Source organism: Calonectris borealis, chromosome 2 (assembly GCF_964195595.1).
Source record: "Calonectris borealis chromosome 2, bCalBor7.hap1.2, whole genome shotgun sequence".
NCBI classification, from domain to species: Eukaryota; Metazoa; Chordata; class Aves; order Procellariiformes; family Procellariidae; genus Calonectris; species Calonectris borealis.
In genome coordinates, this window is record NC_134313.1 from 20,314,109 (window position 1) to 20,339,439 (window position 25,331).

The 25,331-nt window shown below is 40.4% G+C and overlaps 1 protein-coding gene across 1 annotated transcript; it reads left to right on the plus strand.

The window, feature by feature from the left end:
- The first annotated feature begins 204 nt into the window (after positions 1-204).
- KCNV1 (potassium voltage-gated channel modifier subfamily V member 1) lies at positions 205-9,971 on the plus strand. Its single transcript, XM_075144572.1, has 3 exons — positions 205-686; positions 2,478-3,004; positions 9,138-9,971. The coding sequence occupies exons 1-3, from the start codon at positions 205-207 to the stop codon at positions 9,647-9,649; spliced, it is 1,521 nt and encodes a 506-aa protein (XP_075000673.1). The 3' UTR covers positions 9,650-9,971.
- Positions 9,972-25,331: the final 15,360 nt, after the last annotated feature.

Genomic DNA, 25,331 nt, shown 5'->3' on the forward strand with positions numbered 1-25,331 from the left:
GCTGCTGAACACCCTGCCTGACCTCCGCCTCAGCTGGAGGCATCGCTCAGAGGAAGTGGGGACGGTGAGGTGTCCCGGGACGGTAGCCAAAGCAAAGCGATACATTTCTAGTCTGGCCCGGGCGCCCCCCGCGGGGCAGTCTTCTCGGCAGCTTTGTTGTGTTTTCGATCCAGGAGAGTGTGGGCTGCTGCTGGCAGCTACAGGATGAAGTCGCCTCCCTGCTGCATGTCTCTTTCTTCCCAAGCATCACTGGAGGAACCAGGGAGTAGCACATCCCTGGGCTCCCTGGACTCCAGTGTTTTCTCCAGTGAGGAAGAGCAGGGGCCCCTGCTCCAGAAGGTCATTCCCTCCTTGGACTGCTTTACTATCAATGTAGGAGGCAGCCGCTTTGTGATGTCCCAGCAAACTTTGTCTTGCTACCCTGACACCCGTCTTGGCAAACTGGCCGTAGTGGTCTCTGCTGCCCGGGATGTGGCCTCTGGCCTCCTTGAGCTTTGTGATGATGCCAACCTCGTGGAGAATGAATATTTCTTTGACCGGAGCTCACAGGCGTTTCACTACATCTTGAATTACTACCAGACAGGGAGGCTGCATGTGATGGAGCAGCTTTGTGCACTCTCCTTTCTGCAAGAGATCCAGTACTGGGGTTTGGATGAGCTCAGCATCGATTCCTGCTGCAGAGACCGGTGAGTTGTGGGAAGACGTGGTGCACAGGATTGTGGGCTGGGTGAGCTCAGCGTTGACTTGTGTGCAGGGACGCTCAGGTGGGAGATCCAGCAGCGCAGGTAGGTGAGGTAGCAGAGCATTGGGAAAAGTATGCGCAAAGCTGGATGAGTTCAGCTCTGAATCCTACTCAGATGGATGGGTGTAGGAAATGGGAGGAGATGTGTTGGGTGAGGTCACTGTTGGCCTTTGCTGAGGGACAGGTTGGCAGTGGGGTCAAGACAGTGAGACCCTAAAAGGAGCAGGATCTGGGTTGTCCTGTATCGGCTTTGGACTGAACCCGGAAGCTCAAAACGTTTGAAAGGGACAATGCCAGAGATGAAAAAGATTGTGAAAGGAGAGATGTCCTTTCAACCATCCAGTTTGGGGTTATCCTACTTAGAGGGATTGGATGTGGAGTCAGGCGTGGTACCAGGAGGGTTTGGAGCCTCCTCACCGTGCACTTTTCATTCTGGAGAATTTCCAGATCCAAGCTGGAGAGGCAGAGGGGGGGTGGTCACCTGCCAGGCTGTGTGTGGGTGGCATGGCTCCAGGAAGAGCCGTGATGGGAAGCATCGCACATGGATGTAGCAGCTTACAGGGAGGGGGCAGCAACAGTGGGAACATGGCCCACTGGAGACAAATTGCAACAGGCAGCTTAGGAACGAGGTGGGTTTCAACTGAACCACCCCCAAGACATTTCTGTTAATTCTATTTGCAGTTAATTTTATTTTTTTGCCACCATTTTTACTGTTACTGGTTTGTTTGTTAGTATTGAGGAAATGAATTCTCTAAAGAGTATAACTGCTATTTATCTAAAGCAAAATTATTAGAAAGAAACAAAGAAGCAACCCCACCCCAAAAGGATACTAGAATTATCCTACCCCAGCATGGTCCAGTTCTGCAGCTGAGAGAGTTGGATCCTGGTTTTCATCCCTTTCTTCCTTTCCTGGTAGGTGGAATGGAAAGCTCCTACTTTGGTGGTACAAGGAGCTACAGACCTCTTTGGCATATGCAGGAGTAACTTGTGTATCAAATGAAGGCAAAATTTCATAGCCCCTTTGTCTAAGGCTTGAGATTTGCAGCAGTCAAGAAATACAGACGTGAAAGAAAAGCATTTTTTTGTGTACTTTAGGAATGTTTTTGTTTCATGAAATTGTTCTGTAAATATACTCTTGCTCTAACAAAACACTCAAGTATGCATTTACGGTCTGTAAGTTTTACTCGGCACAGATGCTTGTGCACTTTGTTGTGTGAGGACCCATATATTTAAAGAAAGTAACATAACTTGTCATCTTAGTGTGTATTGATCAGAACTTCATCCATGAATTGCATGGCTTTTATTATGCCTTCCCTTTTAGTATTGCAGATACACAACAATGTAATAAAAATGCAATATAATTAATAAAATTGAGGACAATTTAGAAACAGAGGCTCTGGTTGTGCCAGGATTGCTTACAAGAATGCATGTTAGTCATGTAGCAGATCCTACTGTAGTCAACAAGATCCATATAAATAACATGCTATCAGAATAAAATTATTCTGCACATACAAACTGTCACTGATATGAAATGAGGGAATGGAAATATCAAGTCAATAGAAACATGCTGCAGTGTCTCAATTAATAAAATCATCAAACATATGCTTGACATCAGGGTTTTCTGAGCTCACATAAGGTATACTTTAATGTGTATTCTTATGCCTCCCGTGGTAGAGGATAAGAAAAACATACACATATTGGTATTAAAAATCTCTTTGGGGGGGTTTCTGGGCAGGTACTTCAGGAGGAAGGAGCTGAGTGAAGCCTTAGACATCAAGAAAGATGCAGAAGAACTGGATGCCCAAGATGAGGAAGAGGACTTTTCTGGTAGCCTCTGTCCCAGTGTCAGACAGAAACTTTGGGAAGTTCTGGAAAAGCCTGGCTCCTCTGCAGCAGCCAGGACTTTCGGCACTCTGTCCATGGCTTTTGTTGTTGTGTCCATTGCCAACATGGCGCTGATTTCAGTAGAGCTAAGCTGGCTGGCTCCGCCGCTACTGGATGCCCTAGAGTACCTGTGTATTGCGTGGTTCACTGTGGAGTTTGTTCTGAGGTTCCTGTGTGCGCGGGATCGGTGTCGCTTCCTAAGGAGTGTGGCAAACATCATAGACCTCCTTGCTATTTTACCTTTCTACATCACCCTGCTGGTGGAGAGCCTGTGTGGTGGGGAGAGCTCCCAAGAACTGGAGAACGTGGGGCGCATTGTCCAAGTGCTGAGACTGCTCAGAGCCCTGCGGATGCTGAAGCTGGGAAGACATTCCACAGGTACTTTCGGCCATGGCAGTGGTACTTCTCGTTTTTGCTGCTTACAGCAGTTGTTCCTCGGCACAGTCCCCCATTTTGTGTGCATTTGCCTAACCTTTTTACCCAATCTAATGTTAGCAGTAATGGCTTGTGAAAATCTTACTTTTGGACATTGATAGTTGAGTGGCAGGGGCCTTCTCCAATAAATTTTAGTTCTTCATAAAGCCTGTGTATATTGTTTGTACAGAATATTTACAAAAACAGGCCCCAAAGTTGCATACTGTAAATCATCTACCAGTCATTCACAATGTCATAAATTTACAATTTAGTTGATGTGGTTAGGGATGAAGCAAGAGAAGAAGCAGAGATCATTGACCCACACTTTTTGTATTAACAAAAGGCCATTAATGACAGCTTATAATTACCTGTCACAATTTGTTTTGTTAAGAACTATATGCAAAGAAATTTACCATGATTTTGTCTACATCATAGATCCTGAAAACAACCAGGATAGAGAACGTTTCAGGAAAACTGTTTAAACTGAATCACACTGGGCAGTGGGTCAAGGGGCTCTCTGGCCCTGTTGAACATGCCGATATCTATGTGCTATGTGGAGCACAGTGGGGGGCTGTTTACTGAATGGACCTACGTGCAGCTCAGAGCAGCAGCGTGAGGTTCAGTCAGCATTCACCCCTCGGTGTGCGGCCCTTGGTGTCCAGGCACTTCTGACAGGTCAGCAGATGGATGAACAGCAAGCAGGGGTAGGGTGGAAGGTGAAATGCATTTCCGAGAACATTTTTGTTCACTGTTTCTGAGTAGTGAAGGAAGGCATAAAAGGTAATGTTTTCCAGTGGGAATTTATCAGAGGAAGCTGGAAATGGTTGGAAGGTGTTGTGTTTCCCCTTGTGTTTACCTCATTTTTATTACTACTTCATGATATGTGCATGCCTGGATATATGAAAGAGTAAAAGCCGTACTCCCACCATATCCTCTCCATGCCATGAGGTTGTCCAGTGCTTGGCATTTTGAAAGTGATTTAATTATGTTCCCTTAGTGGGAATATGGCACTGAATTTGACAGGAGAAATGTTTAGCCAACACTTGGAGTTTTGAAAACTCACACCCTAATAATACATCATGGTCTCTGTCCTGCAGTGTTAGCCTGTTCTGAAGATGGTGATGGTCATTCTTACATGGCACTCAACGTACTCTTCCAGGATTTTCTGCCACGGAGCAAGAATGGGTTGATGCTTCTCTTTTTTGGAGAGCCATCTCCACCCTCTTTGTGAACTGGCCCTACTCCAGCAGGCATTACAGTGTGCTCGCAGCAGCAGAATGTGTCTATTTTTGTTCCCACTGAAGAGCAGTGAACCTGCCTGCCAATGGCAGGGAGTAGCTTTAATGCTACTGAGCGTAATCATAGTGGTTTGGGAAGTATCTTAATCTTACTCGCCTATCCTAGATTATGCCTATACTGATGCATAACTGTCCCTTAGAAAGCAGTTGAAAGGAAACTTATAATGATTCAGCCTGTCAATGAGCTTGTTTTGCTTCATTATAATTTTTGCAAGGTTTGGTAGGGTTTTTTTGCAAGAAAGGCTGCTACCCGCTTTTGATGGTAGCTCTAATTTGAATGCATTCCTCTCTGATTGTGTTTTGAAAATAAGAAAAAGATTTGAACTCATCAAGGCACTTTTGTGCTGAATAACAAAACAGTGATCCAAAAGTATGTTGATTCTAGTTATAAAGTTTCCAGTTTATTGCATTTTACTGCTATGGAATAAATCCATGAAACTCAATTCTAAGGCTCTTTCTATCAGCTTGAAACCAGATGCTTCAGACACTTGTATAATAGCTGTTAACTTCAGGTATATTAACTTTCAGGGATGGTCTAAACTTTTGTGTCTATTTATTCTTAAATTTGTTAAAATATTACCACAGTTTACATTCAATATTGAGTGCCATTAAGAGTTTAGTAATTCCATGTTAGGTAGAAGTGAATTAATTACATCAAAATCTGGTCTCCTAATCTGGAACTGAGCTATCATCTTTCTACTAGAACCAAACTACCAGTTTCAAAATACAAGAAGCAACACACGTATCTACTTAAACCACCCAGAGCAGTATTACCGTCACTGTGCTTGCTTCTTTGGTAGTTCAGAGTCGCTGCCCACTTAGGCCCAGAACACTTAATCAAATCTGTGTAATTTAAATGTAAAGTCACTGCTTCGATCTTCTGTCAGAGGAGATGCTGCTACTAAGACAAAACATAGCCCTTGTAAATCAAAATAGAAACACACACTCGCAGATCTGAAGCCCTATTTCTGAGCGCTAGAGGTATGTAGCAGAAGAGAGTTTTGTTAATGTGCTTCTAAACACATCCTTAACCACAGCTGCTAATAGAAGATGAACCCCATAAGTACCATACGCAAAGGCCATCCTCCTTGCACGTACCTAGGCAGTCCTGAAAAATCTCAGTGTTTAGGGATGGCACTCAAAAAAATTCTGCTCTCTTGCCCTGGATCTGGCAGCTTTAAGCTTCATCTCCCAGTGAAGCTTCTCTCTGATTCCTGCACTCTCAGACCAGGCAAAGCTTCATGCTCTCCTGACCTGCTTTGTGTGGCAAGAGGGGTGTGAGATCAGAAGAGATGAGAAAATTCGTGGCTGCAGGCAGCAACTCCTCTTTCACCAAGGAGGGGTGATCACAACCACAAGGAGAGCATCTCTGTAGCACTGTGCAGACCCATAGCAAAACTGGGATCCCAACAGCAGCCTGGCTCTGCTCTCAGGGGCAGAAATGAGTTAGGAAAAAACATAACATCAATTCTTTTTTCCACTTTATTTGTAAAGAAATGACAGATTAACCCTTTTTGTGGAAAAGGGACAGAAAAAGAAATGGAAAATCATTTCTGCCCCTTTGAAAGCTGAACCCAGCTAATAGGAGGGATGTGATGCCTAGAAACACTGGAGCTAGACTGGAATGAGTGTATAATTACTTATGCAAAGTGCTATACTTCATCAAGGAGCAACTGAGAAATCAGTAGTGCCTCTACCCAGAAAATGTATAGCTAGAAGGTGAGATCACTCTTCTGAGATACCAACATTATGGATTTGAGTGGCTGCAAGAATAGATGAGAACTGAAGCTGCATTTTTCACATTCTCTGATGCTCCTCAGCTGTTGGCTTCCTTCTGGGGCCACATTTTGTGCGAAGCCTTGCTGGTCCTCCTCTGGGAAGGACTTACAGATTGACTCCTTGAGGATAAGTAGGATGTGAGCATCTTACTTCTGATGGCAATAGGCATATGTTTGAGAGAAGGCTGTAGCATATGTCAGGATGAGATGCCTCTGGATACATGAAAAAGTGAAACTTCAGCACTTCTAGCGCCAAAAATTTAGGATTATTTAAACGCTGTGTGTAAACTGAAGCTTCCGAACATCAGCTTGTATTGCCAAGTCCCTTTGGGCGATAGAGAGATGGAACTTGACCTGCATGGTAGAAATACCTCCCCTTTCTCCTGCTGGCCCCAGGCTGGGGGCAGCTCGCCTGCCCCACACCGGATCTGTTGCAGCACCTTAGCCCTTCCAGCCCTTCCAGCTGTTACAGCTCCTGGCAAGGACTTCTTATGGGAAGTACTAAGACTTGCTGAGGTGTCTGTCCTGGAACAGCCCTAGCTTGTCTGTGTGCTAGGGCTCAGAGACATTTCGAAAAGTTACAATACAGTATAGCAGAATATATTACTCTTTTGAATACACCAACTGATTCCCACTGAGGAATGAACTGTGGAGTCCAGTAAGTTGTCTGATTCATAGATTCATCTAAAAATGGCTTCTGACTTCATCTGAAGACATGAAGAGCTGGAGAACCATTGTTTCACTGATAATTGATTCTAGTGTCACCAAATTAATTTGAATTTTTTTTTTTTTTCATTTCAAGGTCCAGGCACTGTTGTAGTTTCTGGGTTTTGAGTTTTTTTTGCTTTGACAAAATTAAAACAAATTAAACAAATTAAAGGGTTCTTCACTTATTATTTTCCTTTATGATTATCAAGATAACTCTTCAATACCTGTTTTTCTTTTTGATAACTGAGACAGCTTGAGCTCTGTTTTTCCAAACGCTGAATCATTTCTGTTACACTCTTCTGCACCTTCTGCAGGTTTTCAGTACCTTTGTTTTAGATGAGGATAATAGAACTAAGAATACTAAAAAAAAATCAGACTCCTTAACAGTCAGAATAATTAACCATAGGAAGAATATTTTACTGAAGGTGTCATCAATATGATACAAAGGGTTAGCAGTCACTGCCCTGTTCCTCCTCATTTTGACCTGGTTTATGCAAGAGTTGCACTGGTTTTTAGCTATAGTATTCTCAGGACCCATCATAAGGGGCAGACCCTGGCTTTTACAGTACTAATTTATGCTTTGAAAAGAAGTGCTACAGAGGTAATTTTAAATTGGAGTACCTTCTTCCTAGGTCACCTGAAAGGACTTATTCTTTCACCTTGTTCAGTAGGAAGTTTTACAGGGCAATTGATGATAGTAACTTCCTCGGAAGATGAGAGTTTGATCTGGATCCTTGCAATTGTCTCACACAGCTTTTACACTGCTTATCTTAGTGCATTTTCAAAATGTGGAGGCAGTCATATTAACAGGGAAAAGATCACACTGATACATCGTATTCCCCTTGTGTTGCAGATTTAGACTATATCATTGTAATAAACATTCAAACCAACAGATCATAGTTATAGTGATATAAAACCTGGATATGGGCAAGTCCTTAACTGGATTTCGTAGAAGAAAACATTGGAAAAAGAAACACTCCCTACAGACTCCTGTGTGTACTTCCGCTGTTTGCTGCACAGAAACAGAAACTTTAAAACCCATTAGACCTGAAGGGGAAAAGAAACAGCAAAAGCCAGAAGAAATTTTAACATCTTGTAGTTTGAGATTGAGGAAAGAAAAGCAAATCGAATTGCTTGTTACCCTAATGAGCATATGAAGTCTGCAAGCAGAGGCAGAGCTCGAATAAGCTATTTTGCAAACACTGGTTTAGATAGAAGTGTACCCTATGAAGGGTAATTCATAAGCATTGTCTTTTTCTCATTTATTAAAGAAAACAGCACATTTTTAAAGAAGAGTATTAAAAACCAGTCCAAAATCATTTGTGATTCAAAAGATAACTTCAGTCTCCCATGTGTCTCGGCTGAGTTGGTACCCTGTTATCTTCCTTCTTTGTTTATGTGTGCAACATTTATCCATTGCACTATTATTGGATTTACTTTCCTGATTGCTTTGTCAGGCAGTCTAGCCTTGAGGCAGCAGCTCTAAAAGGAACGCGGGTGGTTGTGGGGAGCAGTCAGCTGCACACGAACTCCCCTTGCAGCTCATGGGCCATAGGACTGGTGCAGTCCATTGGTGAATTAACAGAAAAATACCATGTTTGCATTGGGAGGCTTTGCTATCTCCAGTTTTGGCACAAATGCAGCTGCTGCTGGAATACCGTATTCGGTTTGATGTCTGCAGATAAAGATATTGATAGATTTTTGAGGGGAAAGAGGGGTCAAAGAGAGGCGATGAGAACTATAAAAGGATTGAAAACAGTCCTTAGCAAAGAAAAAGTTACTGAGTGACTGAATTGATCTCTAAGCACCCAGCTGGGAACACAAATTTGGTAACTAAGGGTTGCTTGGTCCAAGAGAAAAATATGACAATGGCTGGAAAATACGAGCTTGGCACATTCAGACTGAAAGTAGGCAGCAGGTGGTTTTAGTGGGTTTTTTAATGGTTATTTAGATAACTTGTTAAAAATTGTGCTAGATCTTCTCTTATAGCCAATTATTAAATCAAAATTGGTTAGTTTTTCTAAATCATACGCGTATGTAGTTCAAACGATAAGTAAGGAGGCAAATTTCTATACTCTGTATTAAGGAAACAGAGATGATGTCAGTGGTTGAGTCTAACATTTTAATCTATTTCTTTAAATCATGTTTTCCCAGGAGTGTTGAGCACTAAAGCAGCACCCCTTTTTCTTAAGGCAAGTTCAGCAGTCGTCAAAGAAAAACATAAGGCAGTCAGCTTTCAAATAAGAGATGTTTTGCAAAGTTATGGTGGCAGCTACGTGAATCAGCCCACTGACAGCATTTCTTGTCTTTCAGGCTTGCGGTCTCTTGGGATGACTATCGCACAATGCTACGAGGAGGTTGGCCTTCTGCTGCTTTTCCTCTCTGTAGGAATTTCTATATTTTCCACTGTGGAGTACTTTGTCGAGCAAGGCGTGCCAGGCACAACTTTCTCAAGCGTACCTGGTGCTTGGTGGTGGGCAACAACTTCCATGACGACTGTTGGTTATGGTGACATTAGACCAGACACTACCATTGGTAAGGTAGTGGCCTTTATGTGTATACTGTCAGGAATACTGGTTTTAGCTTTGCCAATAGCTATAATAAATGACCGTTTTTCTGCCTGTTACTTTACACTGAAGATAAAAGAAGCTGCTCTTCGGCAGCGTGAAGCTTTGAAGAAACTCATGAAGAACTCATCCAGCGACTCTAATATCAACGTTAATTTGCGAGACATATATGCACGCAGTGTCATGGACATGTTACGGTTAAAAAGCAGAGAGCGAGCAAGTACAAGAAGCAGTGGAGCAGATGATTTTTGGTTTTGACTTTTAAGTTATTTAGCCTTGTATAGCAAATAGACTACTTCAAAAATGTAGTATGAAGCATCTCTCTTTTTATTGTTTGCCACACAGTGTATTTGCTTTCCCAGCTGGAGTTTTACTTGCTTGGACAGACTGAGATAGCCACTGTATACAAAAGGCAGAATTCATAATATGGAGTCTCTCAAGGGGCTCTGAAACCTGCTTCCAGAACTGGATCATGGTGGGTGAGAGGGGAAATAAGGGGTCCATCAAAGTAAAACAGTGATGCAAACACTTGTCTATGAATCTTATGTCCTTGCTAATGTATAGTAATAAAGTCTTAGCCAAAATTGCCATGGTGTTTTGAATTTTAAAGAACTGTAAGATTTGTGTTTGCATTGGAAGAACAAAAGTTAAAGACTTTAAGAAAATCTGAAAAGGGAAGTCTAAGGGAGTGAAACGTTGAATAAATTTGTGATGACATTCCTATAATGAGCTTCATCTTGACCCCCTTTCTTATCCCCATCTTCTACTCCATTTGCATGAACAAGAAGTTACTAGACCCTGGGGGCGAGAATTTCCTCATTTGAAGAGACGCAAAGGGCTACTAGGTACGTGGTGAGTAGCAGCAGATAGGTGAAAGTATTAAGCAGATGCTTAATAGATCTGCAGCAAAGTATAAAATAGTCATGAAATAGGTGCCATAATGTAGAGTGTCCTCTGCAGTTGCTCTAGAAGTTGCAGGAGCTAATACAGCCTTTGCAGCATAGAAGTCATTCACAAACTTAGTTGGAACGATGCCTTCTCTGTGTGTTTTGATTCCCGTACCTTATTTGTGTAGCTAAGCAGTTTTTGTGCTCAAGTAAAGTCACCAATGGATATCAGAAGAAACAGAAATGGTAAAAGGTAACAAGCTACTCATTTCTCTGTCTCCCATTAAAATCAGTAGGTATTCCAAGTGGGTCAGATTTTTAAAATACTAATAATCTTCACTGACCCATTATTAGAAAAATCCTTCATCAAGATCTTTTGTTCCAAAGGAAAAATGAGCACTTGTTGGACTGGATGCTTAGTCTAATGCAGTAATCAAAGTACAAAATTAAAATAATCAAAGGTATTTTCGGTCAAGTTTCCCACCACTTACCTCTCCAGTGGCCCAATATCATTCTTAGCAAACAAAGCTTTTCTTTAATATAATTTCACTGTCCTAGACTATGACATTGCCACAGTATGCATATAACTCAACTAGTAGGTTAAATAAAAAAATCACAAGCCTCTCTCATTTCATGTTTCTTTTGGGCAATATAAGTACAATCATTATTTACATTTGACATTAATTCAACATACTCACTAAAAAGAAACATCTATTAACTCTGGATTATTTAATTTTATAAGGTATTTATGTATATAGAAGGCTTAAACTGCCTTTGAGGATATATGAATGGGTGAAATAATCTGCTTTTAATAAACATTGAATAATACTTGTTTTGAAACAACAGTGTGTTTTCCTCCAATTCCCTATAAAAGGTGGTGTAAACACAGCAAGCAAAATTTTCAAAGGCTCCAACCTTGATGCAAACTGAGTAGCATTTCAGCATAAAACAACTTCTGATTTGTCAGGTGGCATCAGTCAGCATTTGGATTTGGGACCAATGCAGCATATGCAGCTGTCACCAGGGTCAGAAGGAAGCCAAGGGAAAACACTGGAGACCAAAAGAGTGTGTCTTGCTCTACCAGAAATTGTCTAGGTGTGAAAATTCATAGGTCAGCCTCATGGTCTGTGTTACATAGAGAGCAAAGTGTGTCAGCACAGTGTTCCCCTCTGCCCAAATACTCTATGAATCCATCACAAAACTCCCATTGATGTCCAGGAGACAAAATTAATTCTGCAGGGGAAGGTTTGGTGCAGCCCACTCTAGGTTATTATTTCATAGCTCCTCGGAGCAGGAAGTCTCTCAGGCTGCACAAATTGTACAGGCTGTTTCTCATTCAAAAGTCGTTCTAATTATAGAGAATTAGGAAGAAGCTTTCATTGTGGGAAGGCTGTTTTGTAATGTCTTTTGTGCTTTCTTGTACAGCATCTGATCTCTGTTTGAGAAAGGAAATGCAGTTAGATAGCTGATTGATTCTCTTTAGGGAAAGGCTGCTTTTATCGCATCCTGTGCTTTTTATGAAGGACTCAAAAGAATGAGAGAAATGTTCTGGGATGTATCAGTTGATTCACTCCTTTCACCAGCTCTGGAGATAAAGTTTCCTAGAAATGCCCATGGGGAGACGTGGCTGAGACGTTATCCAGGAGCTGCTTCGGCTTCTATTTTCAGACCTCTTGATTTTAAATTCAGTCTCCCAAGAAGTATTTGTCAATCATGTTGTTTATGCAGCAAGGTTATCTATCACATCATGGGCTGAGACTAGCAAATCATTCTGCAGATGAAGGCCAGTTCTGCTTTCAGCTCTTAGAGGCGGAAGGACCAGAGCATTTGTCCTGAGCAACAAACAGTACAGGACATTACACCTCTAAAACAAGAAGCTATGCCATGTACTTACTACCACAGAAAATAGCTCAGTCACCACTAAGGCACCAAATTAAGGATGTTACTGTGCTATCTTTAGAATATCACACTGAAGATAAGAAACTACCTCTTGTCCTCACATCTGTTCTGCCATTTCCATCCCACAGCAGACTTGGCAGAAAGGATCATGTGTTAGAACATCAGTAGCATTGGCTGAAAAATCAGCGGTTTAGCTTAAAACACCCAATATTTTCAAAAGCTGGTATCAAAGGATGTAGCTGCAGCACTTACAGCAAGCCTGCATTAACCTTGGTTACAGGAAACAATAATAGTGAAAATGCAGTGGTATAGACTACAGTGCAGACTAACAATGTGAAAAATCCTGTATATTTGTTTATAGATGCTTAAGGGCAGCTTTTAGTTGGGGACAGTGTGGTCCAACCCCACCAGAACTTTTTAAACATCACTAAAATTGTTCTTTATCGTTCTCACTTTGAAGAAAGTCAACAGCTTCCTTGGGTGCATCAGGCAGAGCATTGCCAGCAGGTCAAGGGAGGTGGTCCTCCTCCTCTGCTCAACCCTGGTGAGACACATCTGGGTGCCGTGCCCAGTGCTGGGCCCCCCAGTACAAGAAAGACAGGGACATACTGGAGATAGTACAGCAAAATATTGGAGTGCCAGGTTGCAGAGACCAGCATGTTGGGGAACCCCTGAGTCCAGGACAGGTTGGTATTCTGGTAGCTGTGGGGGGATTTATCACGTCTGGGGGTAAGTTTTGGAAAGGTATTTAGAAATTTGTCTTTGCTAATATTTTACAAGTGTCTAATAATGTGATTTACCTGTTGTACTGTACCGATATTGATCCTGAATGCATAGTTCGCTGATCACTTTAATCGTGTGGTTTTAGTAAGTCAATAAACCACTTCAATCTTGATTTGATATAAACTATGTAAGTCGAGCAATTTTCCCGCAGGACAGGAGTTTTACTGGCCAACTCTGAGCTTGTGGGATTGCCACATGGCAAATATGATTGAGCACAAAAAGGAGCAAAAAGGAAAGGAGAAAGTTATGAGGTCTTTTAGAAGGTAATGCCCATTTATTTTTGTTTTCTGACATAAGAAAGTGCTCTCATCTTGTTATAATTATTTTGATAATGAGTGACGTGCTTTTCTCATTTTCTACAGTATTGTCCTCTCAAACCTGCATTGAGGTATACATGCATACACACAGCTCTACCAGAACATACTCTGTTGAGATGCCCACCATCTAAACTGCACTAGAGCAGCTGTTGCTGACGCCTCCGGTGCTTAGCTGTGCTCTTATCAGATAGCCTCACTGCAGAAAGGGTAGAGCAGCGCAGGCTGTAGTCACACCTCTGATTGCAGACAAGGGGTCTTCAGGGCTCTAGGCTCTTGAAAACGTCATTCACCAAAGAGGAGGGCTGGAGTCAATAATGTCTCTAGGACTGAGATGCATTTTTCACTTATAACCTCTTGTCAATTATGTTTTTTGAGAGTTTTAATGAGTCCTGTAATTATTATGGCTTTGCCTTTTATTTAAACACAAATACTAGAAAACACAAACATCTCCAGACAAAAGCAGAGCTGCCACGCGCTCGCTGTTCGTAAGAGTTTGATGAGGCATTTACATTTTGTTTTAAAAAATGAGCTTGACCTGATGAGCAGTCAGTAACTAAAGACATCAGAAAATGAATTTTAATGAAAGACTAAGCTGAAGAATTCAGTTATAATTAACTTTGTTGTTGTTTTTGGTACATGAAATATAGAATCTTTTCTGACAAAACCTTGACCCCGATGTATAGGACTGGTGCTTCTGCAAGAGGATGGCACTGTCAGCAGGAGGGAGAGCACAGCCCATTTTGCCTGTGCCTCTCACAGGCGTGCTTGAAAAGCATGAGCATACACACCCCTCCTCACAGAAAAACAGGAGGGAAATTTGGTGCAGGTGGGTCTTGCAGCCTGCCCTATTACAAGATTTCTATGTATGTCAGACAAAAAAATTCTAGACTAAAACCAGAACCTATTTAAAGGTATTTGGGGCACTGTTATCTATTTTACTTATGCTAAGTTTCTGCTCTGCATACATCAGCAACCTCTTTAGCTGGGGTGAGGATAAGGAAGGGATCCCACCTAATGCCACAAAAGCAGGTCCAGCACCAGCCGATGTAAACATCAGTTGCTGTCAGTCTTTCTCAGGCCCCCAAGAAGTTGCCTGTGAGATGACTTAGAACATACCAAAGAGTGAGGAACCCAGAACAGCCTGAAGTTAGGTTGGGTCTTTTAAAAAGTCTACAGTTGTGTTCATCTGATTAAAATTATGTAAAATGCCTATTATGATGGTGAAAAAACCCATGCCTTTGTAACAGCTTCTCAAAATGAAATAATCATCTTCCTTATCAAGCAAAGCAAGACTCCTGCAGATGCAAGATTTTCTCTAATTATACCTAATTTTGTACAGCTTTTAATAAAACTCAAAGTGCTTGTAAGTCATGTAGTATTACTGTGTAGTCCTGTAAGTTGCTACACACATTTCACTTCCAACGGCTTAACTCGGAAAGGCAGTTCTATTTCCAACTCTGTGCCACAGAGATAGATCCTAGGAAATGGCTGAAGTGCATGACTCTTCACTACCTAATGCATGAACCAGTTTCTCAGGAAAACTTGGAAAAGGATTCATAATGGCCTCTTGCAGTTGCCATAAAAAACAAGCACGGTGAATTGACTTGTCCTAAGCACGTTTTTTCAACACAACCGACAAAGGCAATTGGCTTGAAAATAGTTAAAAGATAACTTTACAGCTGGCCCTGTGTTACAGATTTCTGAATCATAACTCTCAGCCTGAGGCATGAAATATATTATGCAATCCAACTGTGTTGAATTATGGAAAAATATTCCAAGATGAACTGCTTAAGAACTGCTGCCCAGTGAAGCAACATTCATAAACTCATAGTTCTTTTGTCCTAAACTAGCAATGTCATTGTGGTCTTTAGAACATGATGTCAGAAACTGCCAGGGTTACGGGCTCTGTGGGATCCCTCCATAGCTTTTGTGATGTGTGTTAGATGCTGCAGTGATAAAAGCTGTTACTACTGAAGCCCTAAACACACAGATTAAGCCATTATTTATGATGAGTATATGAGAAGAAAAATAATGAAGGTGGAACAGGAAAGAGAAAATTAATTTAAATTTATATTAATTTTAATTTAAAATAAGAAGTTGACATTCTTCAGCTGAGATTTACCAGTGCCTTTTTGTGACTGACCTCGTGTGTTTTACTCCTCATACCTTCTCATAAGAAATGAAGAACACATGGTTCAGTGCAGAGGAAGAAATTCTTTTCAGCTCATTAACTGACATGCATAATATGTCCATACCACAAATTAGATCACATACTAATAATTCATACCTCATCCTAGCCATTCAGCTGTATATCAGACACACCTCTGCCCTGAACCATGCGTAAGCGTGCGGCTTCATATTTGCATTGTTCTTCTGTAGATCAACACCAAAAAAACTTTCTATAAGAAGTAAACTCCAAGTTAAAGGAATAAGATCTGGTTTAGTCTATTTCCAGTTCCTGCTCTTTGTTATTTCTGCTGTCAGTCCTTGTTTAACCCTCCCATCTTCTCTTCCTGGCAGGAATTGCTGAATAACAGATGGAAGAATTGCCAATCACAGCCTTTCAGTGTCAAAATGTAGACAAACCTACCCCACAAACCTGTGTTCTGTTTTCCTATATTAGAAACAAAATCCAAGTCAAAAGAAACAAGTGTGGTGTTTCTCTCACAGCTACAAGGACAGCATTGATTAGGAACCAACAGAACTACAGTTTTCCAAATTACTGGAAGCTATATGCTTACAGTTGGTCAAAACGGTGTTACCTGTCATGTAACATATCTATTTATATCACTAGGAAACCAGACTTCAGTAACAAACAAAGAAGGAATACTCTCTCAGAAAATATCTGTCTTCTGGGTTTAGAGGGAATATAATTGATACTGTAAACACGCCCAAGAGGCAAGATCCCACTGTGCGATTGTTGCACCAAATCAAAACACAGCCCTTTCCTAAAGACCCTTCCATCCAAATGTGCAGGACAAACCAAACCCTATATTCAATTTGACAGTGTAAAGGAGTGAAGCTTGTCCAAAAAGCCTTTATATGGATTTGTTGTAGAAATAATGCAACATGTTCCCCACGGCAAATCTACCGATGTAATGGAATTACACCAGGATGAATTTTGCCCACTTTCCAACCAATACTCTTTATAAGAAGCTTTGTTGTGTGAAAGCTGGATATGTGGTTGGGCCACAAAAGGGACCAAAACCAACATCCAAATTATGGCCTCTGTTATGCAGGCTGCCTCCTTCCATATGGAGATGAATCCAGTTTGCTTGTGCCAAGCATCACAATGGAAATACTGGCAGACTGAGCTAACAAAATGCCACTGGCCATCATAATACAGAGGCTGCATCGTGCTGCACATGCTCCCATCAGCTGTCCAGCAGGAGATTTCATTAGAACAGATGTGACAATACACAAGCCCAAAAAAAAAAAAAAAAAAAAAAGAAAAGGGAAAGCTCTTGTCCTCACCTACCACCAGGATTTCAATCTGGTTCAGAGCTAGAATTATTTCACTATCAATTATTTAATGTTCTTAGAGTTCAACACTAGAGTAAGCAAAAGATTCAGTGCAAGAATAATGAGTGTTATTTATGCAGTATCTTTCCGTACCAAAAATGTCACTTTCCGATGACAATTCAGTACTTCAGTAATCATTGCTTACATTCCCTATCACATACATCATCACAAACTGCAGACCTATCTCCAGCTGGTGGATCAAGAAAGTTTCGTTTATTCATGGTATGTTTCTGTTCACATTATCTTTTCAATTTCTTAAGATCAAGTGTGCTATTCTCGCCTGCATTTTTTCATAAGTCTCAGATCAGAGCTACATTTGCCAGAGAGACATGGTCCTTTAGATGATTCATGCTAGAATGATGTGGTCTGTGGTGCAAGCACCAGTAATACTGGTAATAGGCAGGGGAACACAATACAGGTGCAATAACAGGACAGAAAGTCACACAGGTGCCTGTTTCAGAAGCAGAAGATGCTATGCTTATGGGATGCAGTAAGCCACAGCTTTTCACCCTGCAATCTAAGTCCAGTCTGTGAGGCAAAACCAAGTGGTCATTAAATGAGCCCAGTGAAATGCAGACCCACAAGGCACACAGGCAGAAGGAGATGCTCTGCACATCCTCAGCTCCCTTTCCAGCTTGCCTATTCCTCATATTTTTCCCAGCCAGCTTCCCAAAACTGTGGAAAAGCCCCCCTGTAGGCCAGTTGCACCTGGGAGGATGTGTTCAATGCCACTGAACTCACCCAGGGAACAAATATTCTAGAATTTGAATGTGTTGAGTGATAAAGCATTATTTACACATTCAATTCTAGCCAGTGCAATATGCTTTTTTTCAGACAGTTTCATTTCCTCACCTAACCTTTCTGTGTAGAGGTGTTCAATTAGCAAGGTAAAATATAATCTGCTAATTAAAGGGAAGATTTTAGCAAAGACAATTAGGAATCTAAGTAAGGCAGGCAAGCTGAAAATACATGACAGTTTGTTAATTGTAAAAATAATTAAAAGAAAAAGAAAATCTTAAAAGACTGATTTACAGTTTAAACCTGGGCAAAGAAAGGCAGAAAAGTCAGAAACTTGTAGAAGAGATAAGACAAGTCCAGAATATGAGATCCAGTTTCAGATACCAAATATTTCCAACCACCTAGCATAAGGCAACTCGCATGCAAACTACTAATTGTTTTGAAATGCATCTCATCCTGTACTCTGGGCAAGGATTAGAAATTTCTCATGTAGGATTTTGGCTTACCAGGTTATATTTGTAAACTCAAACACTTAAAATTTTTAATAGATCTGGACAAGATCTGTCCCTGAGTGAGGGAAAAAGCACTGTAGCTGGACGTATACTTTCCTTTTGGAAACTGCATAGTTGATAATCCTTCACACTTTAAAAAATCTTTTTTTTCCTTTTTGGAATAAAAAGATCTGAAACATTTGTTTAAAACGCAAAATATCTGAGCACTCATAGCGTTGCAGAAACAGGTTAATGCTCTGCCAGGTCCACCTCCCCCATTCCCACCCCAGCGTACACAGAACAGGCTCTTTTCCAGGGAAAGGCTCCTGAAAAACCTTGGAGACATTGTAGAAAGAATATTTTAAGTTTCATGCTGCACACTTGGGACAAATTTCACATCAGGGCAAAAGCTACATGGTACATTCGCTTCAGACATCTGATAAGTGTTAGTATCTTCAGCACAGTCCCAGCATTATGATAAGGGGATGAGAGAAAAAGAAAACAAATTATCGTATTAGTGAACCAGCTGGTTGTTTCTGATCTGAGCATAACACAATGCAATCCAGACAGAAAGGACAGGGAAACCATAAGAGAGTGGCAAATAGCTTTCTTCATTGGTTCCACTCCTCATCTCCAACAACCAAACTAAGGGCAGGGATTGTACATGTGAAATAAGTGTCCCATGTTTATTCAAGCTATATAAAAATTGACAGGCATATTCCTGTCCTTCCAAGGAGGAGGCTAGCAATCGTCAGCACTGGTGCTCAAAATGGCTTTGGAGCAGCACTTAACAGCTGCAAGTGATCTAAATCGATGGGTTGCACTAACTAGCAGGATGCCTAGCAGGAAGGTTTATATCCCTTCTAGTAACTGCAGGGAGGTTTCAGAGCTGACACCCACACCTGAGACAGTGAGTCAGTTCTGGGATGCTGGGGAAGGCAGCATTGCTGATGGACCACGGTTTCTGACTCAACAAAATGTGTTGATCCTTCATGAGGCTTCTGGAGTCACACCAAACCCTACTCAAGAAGAGGAGCTGCAGGTCTGTGACTTGTAGAGCCTCTCATACGGCATCTCAGGGCTGCTCTGGCGCCTGGCAATGGAGATGCTCCAGCTCCCACCTGTGTAGCTGCAGGGAAAGATTAGCCATGCCAGTGACCATCTGATTCAGCTGCCTTTATTTTTTTCTTCTCTTTTTTATTCTGTAACTTGGAATCAATTTCTCTCCTCTACACAGAAAGGCAATGCTGGAGACTTTCTATAGGTCTATTCCTATTTTGTTGGGCTGTGTGCTTAGAAAACTACAGAGGATTTTGTAAACAAGCAATTAAAAGCTGCTTGAAAACCAATTCTGCTGCCGGAAGGATTCAGTCTCAATTGCAGTATTCATATGATGCTATCACTACAGCAACCAAGCCTGTAAACAATACTGATGGTCATGGATAACACATCAGTATTTGGTTTAGTGATTAGAAACAAAACCTGTGTCAGGCTATATTTCTCTCCTGCCGTTGCAGGCTTCCTGATGGAAATGCTATTTCAAGGGCTTTGCTCTGAAGTATAAGTACATTAGTCTTTGTCTGACAGAAGATCTGAGAAGAAGGTAAAGCTGCAATGCTCCACCAGGTCATCTGGGCTGCTGCTGATTCTTCACATTTCATTGTTATGATGCGACATGTTACTCATGCGTTATCAATGCATACCTACCAGCACGATGACAACACGTTTATTAACACAGGTGGATCCTGTTCCTTCTGAAGTAAGACAAAACTATCATTTAATTCTGGTACCTACAGAGTGAGATCAGTCTTTTGAGTTCCTCAAGAACAGCACCTAGGGAATTCTGCAAAGCCCATGTTATATAATGCCATACAGAAATATTTAATTCACCTGCACCCTAAAAACTAGATAAATCTAAAGAGGTAGTCTTTGTAGAGCAAGATTACTAAATCCAGAATAATATGCCCAATCTGTGCTTAATAAAGTAAAACAAAAATTATTTTGGCATTGCCTCCTGCAGGGCATTGATATGCCTGAGGCAGCTACATAGCACTGATGAAAAAGCCTCAAAAAGTTGAGAGTCTAATCTGCTGCCTTAAAACTCACAGCAGAACTCCTGGTATGGATGAGCTATATTACAACCAGCAGTGAGAGTCATCTAACCCAACCCTAGATACACACAAAGTAGAAAATTTTATATTGAAACAGGTCATCTTAGTGACTCTTTGCAGTCATTTCATCTAAAATAGGATGTCTAAAATAGAATTGTCTATTATTCTCCATTGGCTGAAGGGACCTTTAGAGTGACTAGCTCCGGTTTAGACACTTACATCTTAGAACTCAAAATCATGGAGAGATGAATCATTCCTTTTGAGCCCTTTTTGGTGCCAGCGAGTTTATTGTCTCAGCATTCAACACACAGATTACAGGGAAGTTCTTCACTCTGGATCCGGATAGGACTGCTTTGAATCAATCTAACTGGGCTGCAGCTGAAGAGCTATGCACAACTTGGGTGGTGGTCTTTTCTGGGAAGATTTATTGAAGTGGAAATAATAATCAAAATTATTTTCTCCTTGTTTTGCTCAGTGAATCAGTCAAAAATACTTCTTCAGCTGTTTTAGTACTCCCCTCCCTTAATGCAAGTAAATCCAAGAATGAAATGCCTAAACTTTGGTGGAATTAATCTGGGCATAATTATTTTGTATGCATTACAGGACATCTTTTTAACTCCAGTTCCATGTAGCTCATGTCCTCCAGATGGAGGCATTCATGGGATAAACCAGATAAAAATTTGAAAGGCTTAAAGAATGAAAAGAATTCAACACGGTAAACTTTGAGACCACCCAGAACAAAACGTGTCACCTCTGGATTTTTGGGGGACTAATGATTAAATATTTATGCTCTTATTTCTTCAGTCTTGCTTGTTTTCTATGACTATATAAACACACATCAGATGATCTTAAAAAGTTTGTGAAACTTTATGTTTTCATAAATTTTAGTTCTATTTCTTCCACCCATTCAGAAAGTAAGTTATACATTCGCCATTTTATGTCTTCCTCTCATAGAAGGGAACAATACCGTGTACTTTGAGTGATGGGCTACAAAACATGAATCACAATTACTAAATCACTGAAGTGAGCATTTCACAAACAGCCTTGAGTCTGAAATTTATTTATGCAAAACTATTCCACAACTTCTTGTGAATAGCAAATAGTTGAGAAAGAGAAAAACTCAGTTTTTTAATTGCAAATCAAATGCAGGGCTGCTTTAAAACTGAACATTAATTGTAATAACCAATTTGAGCAATGACATGAATCTACTGTGGGCTCCCTTCCAGCAGTAAAAAAGATATTCTTATATTTTAACTGATTTTTTTTTCATTATTTGCATGTTAAGCATGTTATTTTAAACACCTGTAAAAGACTGATCATACATACCTGATGTTCATTTTACTTGTAAGAATATATAATCTAGCAAATTTAAGCAGCATCTGTTACGGCTATATCTTACTAAAGGCCATCAACTCAATGACAGAGAGAGACTCCTTTTAAATTGTCTTTCATGTTTCATGTATCTGTTCCACAAACATTATTACTCTTTCTGATCTAAACAGTAAGCAAATGAGACATTCACACAATGACTTTAAAGTTGTCATTCTTAACTGAACAGGGGATGTGAATAGAAAAAGGAAGGATCACACTATAAAAATGCATGAAATAGTTAATTTGTATTTTTTTAGCGACTCCTAACATAATTCTATTCCAGATGGCAGTGAGAGTGCAAATCTGTTCTGTTCTGTGAGGATATGGGTTTATAATAGGCTCCAATGGATCAGATCTATTTTTTAATGTTTTTTCACAGAACACTTTAACCATTTCAGTCAACTGCTGTTTGGTTTTATATGCTCAATACGAAGCATTCATATAAGATATTGTGTGTCATTACTCTCCACAAAAGGCCATACCACAGAGACTTTTCTAAACAATTTCTTGCTAGGGGCATTTCCTCTTAGAAGTCAATAAGTTGATTAGTCTACTCCATGGAGGATCTTATCTTAAAGCCAGTCAGTTTAGGAACCAGACTCTCTCAATTACCGTAGCCTTTTCCCTTGTTTGACTCCTTCACTGATGTTCCACCTAAAAAGGTGGGTTTTTTCTATATCAGGACTCCAGTGTCTTCACACTTGGCAAACCAAGAAAGCTTATGGATTACTTCTCCTTCACTCTGTGATGCTGCTCAGTCGCCCGTGGCTGGTAGGATCTCTGCAGCTTTACAACTAGGACGTTGGTCTGGCAGTCTGCGCTTCAACTCTTTGTACCAAAGTCCTAGGGAAATCATAGTCAGAGGTAGATGAGTGCCTCTCGTTGGTTTTCAGCCAGTTCTTTCATGTTTCAGTGCAGAACAAAACTAAAGGTTGTGAAACCTTGAAGTTTAAAATTTAAGAGAGATACTGATTTTGACACACAGGTCCCAGCACTCTGCTCTGGGAATCTGCACAGTCCCAAAACTGATCTCTCAGCACCCGGCACTGTGTGAAGAGGAGTGCTGCTTTCAGAGACCCCAACAGTCAGCAGTTTCCTCCCAAACCTTCAGTGTATCCCCTGTCCTAATTGATGGCACTCTTTTTTTTAGGAAAGCCCCTTTCAACAGAGCACAGAGCATGGTTTTGCTTGCCTCAGGAGCTTAATGAAGCATCACACAGTGGAATACACTTGATACAGTCTCTGGACTTCTTACTTCATTGTAAGAGCCAAGAATCTGACAAATACCTTATAAATGTGTTGAAAGGGACAAAGAAGAAATGAGAACTGTCTCCGCTCCTTCCAGTTAGCTGCACTTCACCACTCAAAAACAATTTTTGAGGTTTCAAAATATCTGTATTTTTCATCCTGCTTTTCTTTGTTTTATTGAGGTTTTGTATTTGTGTTGTAAGCCAGTTGTCCAAACGTGCTTTAGATTTGCCCTCAAAAAGGACTTCTCTCATATAGGAAAGAACTGCAGTCTCCATAAGAGTCTGTTCTGCTTTTGAACAGCACATTAGAGACATAATTCCTTACTCCACTGTAAGGTAACCTGAAGAGTCTTCAAGAAAAGTAGGTGGCTATTTCGTTTCAGCTTATTCATATTTGACGTTGAAGACCAACTACATTGAATTAACAGAATATCTATTCAAGCTAAAAAGCAAAAATAAAGCTAGTTTGCTTTAAGAGAACATCTTGCTCTGATACAAGGTGACTAATGATACTAAGAGATGAATAAATGGGTCTGTAAGCACTGGAACTTGCAATCATGGTTTGTGTAAAAATGGAAAAGCTGGGAGTGGAAGACTGAGCTCCCATGCTCTGGACCTGCTCAGTAATAATTAAGACCTATTACTTTCCAATAATTGTGATATAATGATATTTGTTTTTGTTTTGTAATTTGCATTTTCTTCACCACTTTTTCAAATGTGCAATATTGCTTAAGTATGTATGGATTATTGCTCAGAAATTAAGCTGCCCATAATAACCAGAACACTAGAGGATTAAAGGATAACCCTCTCACTATACTGAAGCTTGAACAAGGAGATGGACTATCCAAACAGTGAGAAATCTTGGTTCTCCTCTTAAATAAATTGAAAGAAGGAAAGCACAACCCCCAACTCCTCCCTTAGGACTGCATAACTGTACTGGCAATTTTCATTATAAAACTTCAAGCAATTTTAATAAGTCTCTTCTTATTTAAAAAAAAAAAAGAGAAGGCCACTGAAAGTGGGTGGCTAGAACTGAAAACGTAGCTATCCTACACAGTTTATGCCATACTGCTAAGAATCTATTTCATCTTCCTTTAATGGAGTCTTTCAATTGACTTAAAGTGAATTAAACCTTATAAGTAACATTCAGGACATGTCTATGGCATAGCAGTTTTTTACCCACTGAATATTCTAATGTGCATATGGCTGTACCTAGAATTCTGGTCCTGAGTCAGACATTGATTTGAGAGCTACTTATTCCCTTATAAAGCCAAATTCAGGTAGTAAATCTGACTCTCTGCAGCTGATGAGATAATTGACATTGATTTCTAAATAGGACTATACAAAACAGGTGGAAAGAAAAGTAGAGACATTTCTCCCAAGTACTTGTTGAAATTTCTGAAATACTTCATTGCAAGGAGACCTGAGATGTGTATTTAATATATAAAAGAAATATTGTATGTGGCTAGTTTGGATATAGTATATGCTTTAAAACAAGGTCAAAATGTTTTTGATAATGGGAATTGTAGGGCAATGTATTGTAACTAACCAACCAATTATTCTGCTTCTCTGCAACTTGTCATTTTGTTATACACCAAAAAACACATTTGCACTTCAGTATTTGTTCATCCATTTCATCGCTAGGATGCTCAGATGCCTTCTAAAATACTAGTCATTGTTTACAGAAAAAAAAATGATGATTTCTGATGGCTGCCAAGTGGCTAATTAACTACACAAGTATATCCCAATTTTTTGTCAAGGGTTTGTTTGTTTATTTTTAGTATAATTACTTCTTAAATACTAATTTGAAAAGAACAAATTCTCACTGTGGAGAAGAGTGTTCTTAGTATACCTTCAAAAGTCTAAATGTAGTGTCCTTCCTCTGGATTTATAACACCGCAGAAGGGATGAATGTGCTTATGTTGTGATCAGCTAGGATCCTTAAAAATGGTAATTATACAGAGGAAAAATATTCTTTCAGAACAAAATATATCTGTAAAAAGAAACCAGAGATGTCATGGAAGATAGATTGATTAGAAGACCTGCTGCTGCATAAAGGGAACCATTTGCCTCTCTGGGGACGCTAAGCAGCACCACCCTGAGTAATACTCCAGAGAATAGCAAACGATGTGGGTGCAACATTAGTTGTTGCTGGACAGGGTGTTACAGATGGCATTGATTGACTCATATGACATAGACATTATGAGTAGCTGGATTTCACTTTTTCCCATACAATATAATGTTATTTCAAACATGCATGCAAAGTGAGTTGGACTTTCTTGGCAAGGACTTCAAATTATGTTTAAAGTTGTTTAAAATGGAGAAGAGGATTTGTCTAATTAACTGAACATGTTTCTCAGCAAGACATTCTGAAAAATGGGAACAGTTTTATGGAAAAAAGGAAAATCCTCTTTTACTTGCCTACTCTGCTAAACTCTTACCTTCTTTTCTTTATCTGAGGATGCATCTCTTATTCTCACCTCACGTCACAAGCAGGCAAGTGCAATCAGTGGCAAACAGTGAAGATCAGGGAACAAGTATACTTAGAGGCTATGGAAAAATCTTGCTATT